The sequence below is a fragment of the Agelaius tricolor genome, unplaced genomic scaffold, assembly GCF_023055355.1.
Source record: "Agelaius tricolor isolate 1412-34295 unplaced genomic scaffold, bAgeTri1.0.p SCAF_108, whole genome shotgun sequence".
NCBI lineage: Eukaryota > Metazoa > Chordata > Aves > Passeriformes > Icteridae > Agelaius > Agelaius tricolor.
This window is the reverse complement of record NW_027269368.1, coordinates 238,573-250,976: the sequence shown is the minus strand read 5'-3', so window position 1 is coordinate 250,976 and position 12,404 is coordinate 238,573. Positions and strand designations below refer to the sequence as shown.

General features: G+C 39.1%; 1 protein-coding gene across 2 annotated transcripts in view; it reads right to left on the bottom strand.

Moving 5' to 3' along the window:
* Window positions 1-12,404, bottom strand: part of LUZP2 (leucine zipper protein 2) — a 147,270-nt gene that overhangs the window by 29,373 nt on the left and 105,493 nt on the right. Inside the window, exons 8-9 of one of the 2 annotated variants that reach the window (XM_071419448.1) lie at window positions 8,592-8,666; window positions 2,647-2,814 (exon numbers count right to left, since the gene is read on the bottom strand). In XM_071419448.1, the coding sequence (XP_071275549.1) occupies window positions 2,647-2,814; window positions 8,592-8,666 (243 nt within the window). The remainder of the gene's footprint in view (window positions 1-2,646; window positions 2,815-8,591; window positions 8,667-12,404) is intronic. The other variant, XM_071419449.1, reaches the window with a different exon arrangement.

Below are 12,404 nucleotides of genomic sequence, written 5' to 3'. Positions count from 1 at the left end.
AATGGCTTTGAATTGAAATATTAGTGCCTATTAACATGGTAAATTCTGTATTTTATATTCTTATTCTGCAAATACTAATTTATTGAAGACATGTCAAAGAGCAGACCTCAGACTTATACTGCTTTTGATCACTTTAAGATTACTTTTCCTTGATTTAAATGTAATAATTTCTCATTACTACACAATTTTTTCCAGATTAATGAACTATCTAGGACAACAACTTTATTTTGCACTGATTTAGGCACTTAATAATGCCCTGCTTTGCACACATTTTTAAACCTAATTTATTTTTTTTCATATCACATTCTCTAGAAAAAACAAAATGCCCAAGTACTTTCTTTTCAAGAAATGTGGCAATTTCTTTCCTAGTTATCTCTCAGGTATCACAATTACCAAAAATGAATACAAATACACAACCTACTTATTTGGAACTTTTTTTTTGGGGTTTTTTTTTTTTTTTTAAATGAGGAAGTAACCCCATCCCAGGGATAATTGCCCCCAAGTGGTACAGCTATCATATACTGTATGATTTATCCTTCCATAGGTTTAAAGTAAGTTTGCCATTTTAGAAAGCAATTTTTAGGCTGGAAGACAACAATTTTAAGACATTTACCAGACAAATTATCATTTGTTGCCTGAAGGTGAAAGTGCTGCTCATCTTAAGTTCCCACTTTTATGTATGATAACACATTTAATTAATCACATACATTTATATTCCCCCCAAATACTAGCCTGCTGTATCAAAATATTTATGCAAATCTAATCATAATGAAAAAGAGAGCTATACATCTTTATTTAAGAGTTAATTGGTGTTTGTCAAAAGGAAAAAAAAGGCCAAGGAGAAGATATATAAGAAAGGGGGTCCTAAAAAAAAAACCACCTATACAGCCCAACAGCAGAGGGTGACTGACTATGATTCTTTAACAACTTCTTTCATACTAGCAGATTTCATTAGTTTCATAATCACAGATAATACACAGATCTTTATTAATGAGGTGTCAATGTGTGGAAGAAAAGGTTTGCAGACCATTATTCTTTCAGACATTTTCATGGCATATGCCAAGTACAGAGAAATATGAGAACTGCCTTAATTAGGAGGCTGATTAACTTATTCAAGCACTTCTGGATACAGAGGACTAGAGCCTGGTTTCTCAAAGGCTACAACACAGAAGTACTGACACATTTTACCAAGTACATTAAACATAAAATCTATTATGATAATTGAGAAAAAAAAAAAAAAGGAGGAGTTCTCTGTATTTCAGTCAAATATCAAAAATCTAATTCTAATCTTTATTCTGTATTCACATGTCCTTATGTGTAACATCAAGGAGACCCCAAATCCAAAGGCTCTGACCCTAGACCAGTGTTAAACAGAGACAAACTGTCTAGCTGGCCCTTATCCTTCAGTACTTCTCTCATGACAGAGGCATGAACACTTCCAACCTGAAGAAAAGGACAATAAGAGCAAGATAAACAATTCTACAGCCACATTAATTAGGAACAACATGCTCCTGAGATCCCAGAGAGCTGCTCAGCCTGCACTACCTACAAAAGAAAAGTCTGCCATCCTGTAGAACACAGATCCAGGGAGCTTAATCTAAATGGACACTATCATGCCCATGTGCTGCTGCTAATAATTAATACAGTGCTTTTTTTCCAGAGGTAATAATTTTTGGGAATGATGGTTTCTTCCTGCAAATCAGTTATTAATAAACCAGCAATCATAATTTTAAGAGTAGTGATGTGATATCCAGTTTTATAATTACATTCTGCTTTCTGAAATTGTATTTTAATTACACATAGAAAGATTACTAATTTTGGCTTCAGCCTATGCACTAACAGTAAATACCAACAGCTGCAATATATAAATTGCAATTCCTATTTTTATTTCAGTTTTGTAATGAAAGGAGGACATTGAAATGTCCTTCAGTCATTCTTCTGTAAAACTTCCTTTTCACTGAAATTACAGATTTCTTCTAGATCTATCTATTCAATCAGTTGAATTCAGGAGCAAAATGCAACACTGGAGATGAAAATTACTAGGACAGTTGTTAATCAGTGTGAATCCTGACTGTATTATAATGTTTGAATTTATTGGCTCAAACCAGTTTTCGTCTTTTTCTTTCCTCATGCTTTCTCTGAAACTGCCCTTTTCAACTTGCAAGACTGGAATATTCCCTATTGTCAAGTTCATTGATCCATTTTGGCAATTTTGATTTGGGTGTCCCAGATTATTTTATGGTTTTTGATACAATTTTTTTTCCACTGAAAGAAACCATGATAAGCAATCCCATATTACTGTTTAGTGCTGTATTACCACAAACTCACTTTCAGTGCCTGACAGGTAAATGATCCTATGAATCAGCACCCTCATTTATTTTAAATGTAATTCCATCTTCACTGTAGATCTGTCACGCAGACATGACCTATTTACCAAGTGATAGAATTTTGTTACTCAGTAAAATGTAGCTGCTTCCTCACTACAAAACCAATTTATTGACATCAGAAACAGTCTTAGAATGATCCTCAAAATTTGTTGTAATCTTCCAATGAATTTAAAATCCTCCTTAGTTTCCGTTTGATGGTCTTACAGGACAAACTTTCAAAGATGTTAAAATAAAACCCCAACCAAGAGTGAAATCATACCTTGGTGCTTGTCACTTGAAATGGGACTTTGGAGCCCTTTGTGTTTGAGGAAGTAGTCAGCTTCCCAGCTGGTTTTGGAGGGATTAGGTTCATGGTGGGCGGCTGGTGGCGCAGAACAGAAGACAGGCAAAGCTGCACAGTCTCCTTCAGAGCTTTCAGCTGGGACTCCTGGGGAAAATAAGAAACCATCACTTCTCTAGGATGTGCTATGGTTAACGCAATAGCTTACTTTCACTATCTCTATTCAACTAAACACTTATGAGTAGCTGCTGCTTTTTCTTACTGATGGAAGAAACTAAGACTGTCCAAAGCAATATTTTTATGTGATTAGGTTAAATTAGATACCAAACTGCCTAGGAGGTCACTGCACTCTCTTCCCATCCCTTCAAGCAGTTTTATCCACATTGATTATTACAAATAATACTTAAATATAATTTTTTTTAAAAGAAAAATACAATTTACTAAATATCATACAGTTTCCAGCCTTTTATGCATAGTGTCTACAGAGAAGTCATAACTATTGCAAGACACAGACTTTGCATGGAGTTTTGTCTATAACATTTCTAATAATTGGTATTTTTCCATGTTATAGATAGATTATAATCCAACTAAAATGGCTTCCCTTACATGGGCATATTATACTTTTGCACTATGCAGTAAAAAACATCGGTCTTTTTAACAGTTAAAAATGTATTTGTCCACACCCACTACTGTCCATAAAGCCAAAAGAATGTTCTAACTGGTGAAGTGCTTGTGACTCGTGTTAGAACATTTGTATTTTACTCCCAGAAATATTAATGGAAATAGAAGTCTGTAATTTAAATAAGCTGAGAGAGCAAGAACGAGATAACTACAGCAGTGAGGAAATCGTATTTTAAATCTTTATTTCATCAAAGCAAGACGTGTCAAATGTTAGCCATTGAGGTAACTTCTTACATTCACTTCAGGGGGAGTGAGCAGCATTTGACATTAAAAAAACACCTAATTTCTAGGGTTTTTTCATTTTATTAAAAATGTACCTGTAAATACAGAATATGTTCACATTTCAATCATCAAAGATTTTTTTAAAGGTACATAAATCAAGGTATACCATGGCAAAAGCTGGTGGAAAACATACATATATATGCTGGAAAATGTGTATATAACATTAAACACTCCATAAAAAATATGTAAAATATTACATATAAAATAAAAATATTTCATAGTCATATTAATCCTAAGCAATGGCATACAGAAAGTTTTAGTTTATTTTCTTAACAAATATTTTTGAGAACATGACAAATATTTTGTTTTACATCAGATAAACTTCCCCTGAACTGAAAGCAGGGAATGTATCTCTTAACTGGAAAAAACTGAGTGTTTCTTAAAAAAACAAAGCCAGTTAGTAGAGTGTATTTCAATAGTAGGACAAAAGGCAACCATAGAAAGACCATTAATGCAGAGCACAACAGGGAAAATTAAAGAAATAGGAGATGGAACATGTTATGACCTGCCCCTTAAGGCAAGTCAGTATCTCAGGTTCCTGTTAATAGATCCCTGGGGCAGATTAGAGTGAAAAAACACAGAATTATTTGTGGTTTATATGTTTTATTTTAGAAAAATTTGGTTGCAATGGAAAGCAAATATCTAAGTGTTTTGGTTATTACCTACAGCAACATATCAATATGAAAGCACAAAAATAACACTGGGAAGGGAAGTGTGAAAAAGAAGGAAAGAAGGAAGGAAGTGGCGGAAGGAAAAGAAGGAAAGAAAGAAAGATGGAAGGAGGGAGGGAAGGAGGAAGGAAGGAAGTGGCGGAAGGAAGTGGCATAAGGGAGTGGCGGAAGGAAGTGGCGGAAGGAAGGAGGGAAGGAGGGAAGGAGGGAAGGAAGGAAGGAAGGAAGGAAGGAAGGAAGGAAGGAAGGAAGGAAGGAAGGAAGGAAGGAAGGAAGGAAGGAAGGAAGGAAGGAAGGAAGGAAGGAAGGAAGGAAGGAAGGAAGGAAGGAAGGAAGGAAGGAAAAGAAAGAGGAAGGATAAAAGTAAAAAGATAGCACCACTCATGGATCCAGTTATGAGACTTGATTGTTGCAATTTTGATGTCCATTGGTCAAAGTGAAATTCGTGGTCTTGTTTCCTTGGAGATGAGGCAAAGTCCACAGAACACTGAGTTCAATGTTTAGGCTTATGTGGGAGTGCCCAGGGTACCTCTCCGAGGGAGCAGTTTACCCTGTCTGGTGCAACATTATGGATAATGGAAGGTCCCAGAAAGAGTCTGGGGACACTCTGGGCATCTTTGATGGTTTATTACACTTTCTAAGACATGACAGCTGCCTCTCACATCAGCATAGTTGAGCCAATTATGCCCCATCAGAAGGGATGAATTCCCTCAAACCCACTGAATGTCCCATGGGAATGTGACTGTCCCCATACCTTCCCTGGGGAGAGAAGTTTTACAACTGAGCCAATCATTCACAGAATTCACAGAATGACTGGGTTGGAAGAGACCTTCAAGATCATCCAGTCGAACCCATGGCCCAACACCTCAACTAAACCCTGGCACCCAGTGTCACATCCAGGCTTTATTTAAACACATTCAGGGATGGAGACTCCACCACCACCCTGGGCAGCCATTCCAGCACTTTATCACCTTTTCTGAAAAAAAATTTCCTAATATCCAACTTTTATTTCCCTTGGTGCAGCTTGAGACTGTGTCCTCTCATCCTGTCAGTGCTGCCTGGAGAAAGAGCCCAGCCCCAGCTGAGCACAGGCACCTTTCAGGGAGCTGTAGAGAGTGATGAGGGCACCCCTGAGTCTCCTTTTCTACAGGCTGAGCACCCCCAGCTCCCTCAGGGGTTCCTCACAGGGTTTGTGTTCCCAGCCCCTCTCCAGCCTTATTGTCCCCTCTGGACGTGCTCAGTGTCCCAAGGTCCTTCCCAAACTGAGAGGCCAGAGCTGGACACAGCACTCCAGGTGTGCCCTCACCAGTGCCAAGTACAGGGGTAGAATGACCACCCTGCTCCTGCTGGCCACACCATTCCTGATCCAGGCCAGGAGCCATTGGCCCTCTTGGCCACCAGGGCACATTGCTGGCTCATATTCAACTGGCTGTCACCAGCACCCCCAGGTCCCTTTGTGCCTGGGCACTGTCCAGCCTGAGCACCATCCCCAGCCTATGACACTGCAGGGGGTTACTGTGGCCAAAATGCAGGACTGGGCACTTGGACTCATTAAACTTCATCCTATTGGACTCTGCCCATCCCTCCAACTGTTCTAGGTATCTCTGCAGGGGCCTCCTACCTTCCAGCAGATGGACACATATTCCCAGCTTAGTAAAGTCTGCAAATTTACTAATGAAAGACTCATCCCCTCATCCATGTCGTCTATAAAAATATTAAATAGAGCTGGCCCCAGCACAGAGCCCTGAGGGACACCCCTGGTGCCTGGCTGCCAGCTGGATGCAGCACCATTCACCACCACTCTCTGAGCCCAGCACAGAGTGCTCCTGTTCCAGCCCAGGAGTGTGCTGTGGGAGACAGTGTCAAAGGCCTTGCTGGAGTCTGAACATACACATCCACAGCCTTTCCTGCATCCACTGCTCATAAAAGGAGACCAGGTTGGTCAAACACGACCTATCCCTCCTCAACCCCTGCTGGCTGGCTCTGATCCCCTGGCCATCCTGTAAGTTCTGGGTGATGACACTCACTACAAACTGTTCCATAACCATACCTAGTACTGAGGTCAGACTGACCAGTCTAAATTACCAGGATCCTCCTTCCCACCCTTGTTGTGAATGGGGGTCATATTGGGCAGCTCCCAGACATCTGAAACCTCACCAGTGAGCCAGGACTGTTGGCAAATGATGGAGACTGGCTTGGCAAGCTCAGCTGCCAGCTCCCTCATCACCCGGGGGTGGATCCCATCTGCTCCCAGGGATCTATGAACATCCAAGCATCTCAGTAGTTCTCTGACTGCCTCCTCCTGGATAACAGGGGGCCCATTCTGCTCCGTGACACCATCTACCAGCCCAGAGGACAGCTGTCCTGAAGGGAAGTCGTCTTCTCACCAAAGACTGAGGCAAAGTAGGCATTAGGCACCTCTGCCTTCTGCAGTTACTAAGCTCCCTCCCACATCTAATAAAGAACAAAGGTTGTTCTTACCCTTCCTTTTACCACTGATATATTTGTAAAAACATTTTCTATTATCCTTTACAGAAGTTGCCATTTTAAGTTCAAACTGAGCTTTGGCCTCCCTAATTTTTTTCCTACGTGCTCTAGCAACCCCCTTAAAAACTTCCTGAGAAACCTAATCCTCCTTCCAGACATGATATATCCTCCTTTCATTCCTAAGTTCCCCCAAAACATCCTTGCCCATCCATTTATCCATTTAATTCAGGGGCCCTTTAATTTCTAATTGGCAGCAGAAGATACCAGCATACTTCTTTTCAATGTAACCTGTCTTTAATTCTAACTTTTCAAGTCAGTGACTGCACAGACAGCATAAATCACCATTTGTTATGGTTAAATGGGCAGAGGTAGCAGACTGTCTAATTTTGCATGATGATATGGACTCAGTCAATCTATTCTGATATGACCTTAATGCTTCCTGCAGATTGCACCCATCTGAAACCACTCTCCTCTCATCCAGAAATTTCTCTGGATAATTTCTCATCCTCTCATTTCTTAATCCTGCCATCCAGTGCTCATACTTCCTTGGCTGCACCCATTCCAATTTTGCCAATCCGAAGGTAAAAGAAGAACAAGTAAATTTGTTTCCATCCTGTGCACAGCATAATTCAATATTGACTTTGTTGATAGATTTATAAATGAACATCATGAAAGCACAGGTGAAGGAAACACTATTGGAACCAGGGATGTAATTTGACAAAGTTCTCTATAATCTTGCATAGATGAGATTGTGGCCAAAATAGGCAGCTTCCTCGCCAAAATACTGCCCACATATGATGCATGTCTTCATATTTCCCTGATCTATTTGTACTCCTATCACATGGCAAGATCCACAGAATCATCAAGACTGGAAGAGACCTTTAAGACCATCTGTCAACACAGCACCATTTTAATCACCCCTAAACCCAAGTGCCACATCCAGATGCCTCTTGAACACATCTAGAGATGGTACCACTACCACCTTCCTTGGCAGCTTATTCCAATGCCTAACCACTTCTGCAGTGAAAATAAAATTTATTATTTCTAATCTCCCCTGGCACTACTTAAGGTAATTTCCTCTCATCCTTTCACTTGAGACATGGCAGAAGAAACCACCCCGTGCCTCACGATGGTCTCCTTTCAGACAGCTGTAGAGAGCAATGAGCATGAGCCTCATCTCCTTCAGACCAAACAACGCCAGCTCCCTCAGATGCTCCTCAGAAAACGTTTTCTAGGCCCTTCAACAGCTTCACTGCCCTTCTCTGAACCCACTCCAGCACTAAAATGTCATTTCTTAAGTGAGTGGCCCAAAACTGAACACTATGTGAGGTGTGGCCTTACCAGTTCTGAGTACAGGGGGACAATCACTTTCCTAGTCCTACTGGCCACACCATGCTTGGAATTTGGGACCCGGTAATACAAAATTTGTAAGCATTCTAAGGGTCCATGGTGGGAAAGAGAAAACTGCTCTAGTGTAAATAAACTTATGACAGACACTAAGTCTATTGTCAGCACAAACTATAGTTCAATAAATATCTCAATCTACTAAAAATCAGAGCAAAATTTTTTGGGCCATTTTTTTTTTTCTAATTTGGCCATCCTCTTCTTAAATAACTTTGCAGATGTATTTAACTTGATGTATCATAATTAGTTCCACCGATTTCAGTAGCATCACTCTCAGGTACAATTGAGATGCAACTTAGTATGCATCTAAATAATTGCATGGCTTTCATTTGTTTTTGTCAAATTACACCAAAACATCCCCAGCTGACACAGGTAAACACATTACATGACATTTCTTACTTTGTCAAGGGCTGCGCTTTCCAATTTGTCTTTTGCAACTGACAGTTTTTGCTCCAGATCTGTTAGCTGTTGTGCCTGTGGGAATCAAGAAAAAAAAACAAACCTGATGCAATCTCCAATGCATTTTTTCATATGAGAGAGCAGAGAACAGAAATTTTACAAGTAATATATATGGGTTGGGTCAGATTTGCTTTTCCCGAGGGAAGAAAACAATTATGGTCAAATGTGCTCCATTGATGTGAATGCAAATTTGCAATAATTCAATGTCAATAGCAAAATTAATTCCATACTATAAAATATTTATTATTATGCCTTAATATCCTTCTGGAAAATTCAAGGTATTCAAATGTCTTTTAATAATTTTATTCATTTGTCTGACTTCTGAGTGCAATTTGAACATTATCTTGTAGTTTTAAACATTGAGATGCCACCATTAAGCTACTTGGGCGTAAACGGACAAATTAGAAAACACCCAAACATTCTTGCATGCAGACACCTAATGAAATTATACTACCTACTAGTATACAAGGAGGTAACTCCAGATTTTTTTTCTCCATGTCTTTTCCTGGAAATGTAAAAGGAAAATTCTCAAGAATAGCTAACTATGCAACTACACAGCAGGAAAGCATTTTGGGACACTTGTATTTAAAGTCAGGTCAGGCTAGTAGCCTGCATACTGAGTGGAAGGACTTCTGCCTTTATATAATGTGTATGTCATTCATGGGGTGCAGGGGTTCAGAAGATGCTTTTAAATGTTCAGTAAATAAAGACAAATATTTTCTCTCTCTTTGCCTAGGAGGTGTATAAACCTAGCCTGTTCACTTGAAGGAAATACATTCTCTGCAAGAAGTTTCTGTTTCAGGGAAGCAGATTCCTGCAGTTCTCAGCCTTGTCATTAAAAACACATTACTGTGCAACCAAAAGGAATAAGGATTCTTTTCCTGTTGTACCTGCAAAAAAACCTAGCCTAGTCATTGTTTTCCCTGTTTGAAAAGGGAGCCATAGAGGACAATGGAGTAGCCACTTATCTTTTCTCTCTGAAATTCTGATTAAGTAAGTATACATTTTGTACATGCAGAATAATTGGATAAAATTCCCATTTCTCAGATAAAGAACTTCACATTTTTATTTCAACCCTATATTTGCAAGTGTATTTTCCCTAAACACCATTCCATGCTCCCAGGTTTCTGGAGTTCAATCCCAGCCAGAGATTTTTTCTTGACAGACTTTTCAAAATCTCCACCACTCTGCTGACTGCAGCACAGCTTAGTGGATAGCCACACTGCATAAATGCTGTTTCGTGTAAATCCCATCAAAGTGGCTAATTTGGTTTCTGCTGGGGTTATGACAGTCCTTCCAGCACATGTCATAGATGAGGTGATGAGCTTAGGCAAGCCTGTATTCCTCAGCAGACAGCTCATGTGATGTTAATTAGCATTGGGCATAGGCTGTACTGCCAAATGAAATGTCAAAAGCCTGGAATTTGCAGTACCCAACTCATGTAAAGGACTGTGTTGTTGTATTTTAAAACAGGATTAGGCATTTATCTCCAGATTTATCAGCAGAGTCACAATTTCATTAGTCAAAGCCAAACTTGCTTCAAAGGGGAAGCCAGCTGTTTGCTCACATGTGGGAAAGTCTCTTGTGGATTGCAGCCCCTAATTTACACTGGAACACATCCTTTACAGCTAACACCAGTCACTGTCACAACACACATATCAGACCACTGGTTTCAGCCTTTAGTCTGACAACAGAGAATTCACTACAGAAATAATCCTTCCATTTTATCAGTTTGCAAAATTTGATTGGACTTATTGCTGATTTACTAGAGAAAAAAATTACTAAGATATAAGAAATTGCTAGAATTCAGTAATTTTTTGGATTTTTTCCTAAATATTGGATACAATATCACTCACAATAAACATGGCCACAGACAATGTCTGAAAGACTGAACATTGACTCCATGTGATGTAGAGACACTTCTCATAGAACTAGACCAAGAAATTTCTCACACCATTAACATTTTTATATTGTTACTTATTAAATTATTTTTTCAGTACAGCTATACAAATTAATACATTCTCAGTCAAAGAGAATCAAGATTTGAAAAACTGTATAATTTCAATTGCCACTAAAAAGGAAATTACACAAAATATCAAATGACAAATGTGAGGCTAGGCTGGCCCCTGTGACAGTGCGCACTGCTGAGGAGTTAGAATCAGATGGAAGATGGTGAGGCCCACACAACAAGGCAACTTCTTCCTTCTAGCACCATCAGTGTTACAGTTTAAATCAGTGGAAAGCCAGAGCTGCAGTTATGAATTACAGGGTGTCTGGTTCCCCTCAATCCATGCATTAATTACATAGGCATCTGAAAGCCTGGGTAGGTGGCAGAAATCAGGCAGTGGTGGTTGGAAGTGACTCTGTCTTCCTTTCAGGGCAATGTCTGGTGCTATAAACACATGGAAGTCAACGAAACTGCTTCCATTATCAAAAATCAAGTTGGAGGAAAAGTACTTAAGTTCTTTAATAGATATTTTCTGTGACAAAGAATAACTCTATTGTAATAACACTGTTCACATACAGGAAAACATTTGTGGTTTATGGTGAAAAGTTACTCATCCAAAGAACAGGTTTCAAATATATTAGTGAAGGTTTTCTGAATGCATCATGTACCAAGACTTATTCTCATTTTTCATAATACTGTCCTATGTTGATGGACTAAAATTTTCTGTAATGCTCATGTATATTTATTTCATTTCACAGAATACTGAGCAAATAGCTCAGTGATATCAATCCACCTGATACCAGGGAAGAGTAAAATTCTGGCATTAAAAATGCATTTTGATGAACCATTCACTTGAAAGTAGTGATAGTTATTTACATCTCAGTACCAAATTTGCAGAATAATCTGATTTTCTGAAAGTTTTTGTCTCTCAAGGCTAAATTCATATTGCAATAGGTCCTGCTGCTGCAATTTAGGAGTTTTTTAGGGAGCCTAAATTAACTAATATGGCTTTGATACTGAGTAAAGAAAAGGATGAACACCAATAGGACTACTCAAGCCCAATTCTAATAAGCTGCAAAGAGTCCTTAAAAAACCAGACTGGAAGAACTAAAAAAGTAAAAAGAAATTTAATACTTAAATTTCTCTTAAGTATTCTTATAGAATGATGTCCTTGACAGGAAATAGTGAAATAAATAAAAGCCTTCCAATGCCTAACGGGTGCCTACAGGAAAGCTGGAAAGGGACTTTTTACAAGGACATGGAGTGACAGGACAAGAGGCTTTAATCTGAAAGAGGATAGGTTTAGATTAGATGTTAGGCAGAAATATACTTTCTGTTCTATTCTTTAATGTGAGGAAGTTGAGGCATTGGCCCAGGCTGCCCAAAGAAGCTGTGGATGCTCCATCAGTGGAAGTGTTCAAGGCCAGGCTGGATGGGGATTTGAGCAACCTGGTCTAGTGGAAGGTGTCACTTCACATGGCAGAGGGAGTTGAAATTAGATGGTGTTGAAGGTCCCCAATGTCCTTACTGAAAAATATATATGATAACCTTCTTGTATAAAGATATTCAAAAATTCCTGTCCTGTGTTTTTCAGCAGCAAGTTGAGTTTAGATCTTCAGGCCCCTCCTGTATTGTTAACGTTACCATACTAATAATGATTATCTATAGCATCATGGCAACAACATACAAATGCTAAATATGACATTTGAAACAAGAATATTCACCAATAAAGAGATGCCAGTGTAAACAGTGACATCTACTTTTGTCCTCATTTCTGTTGGGACAGAGTTAGTTTCTTCTCAGTA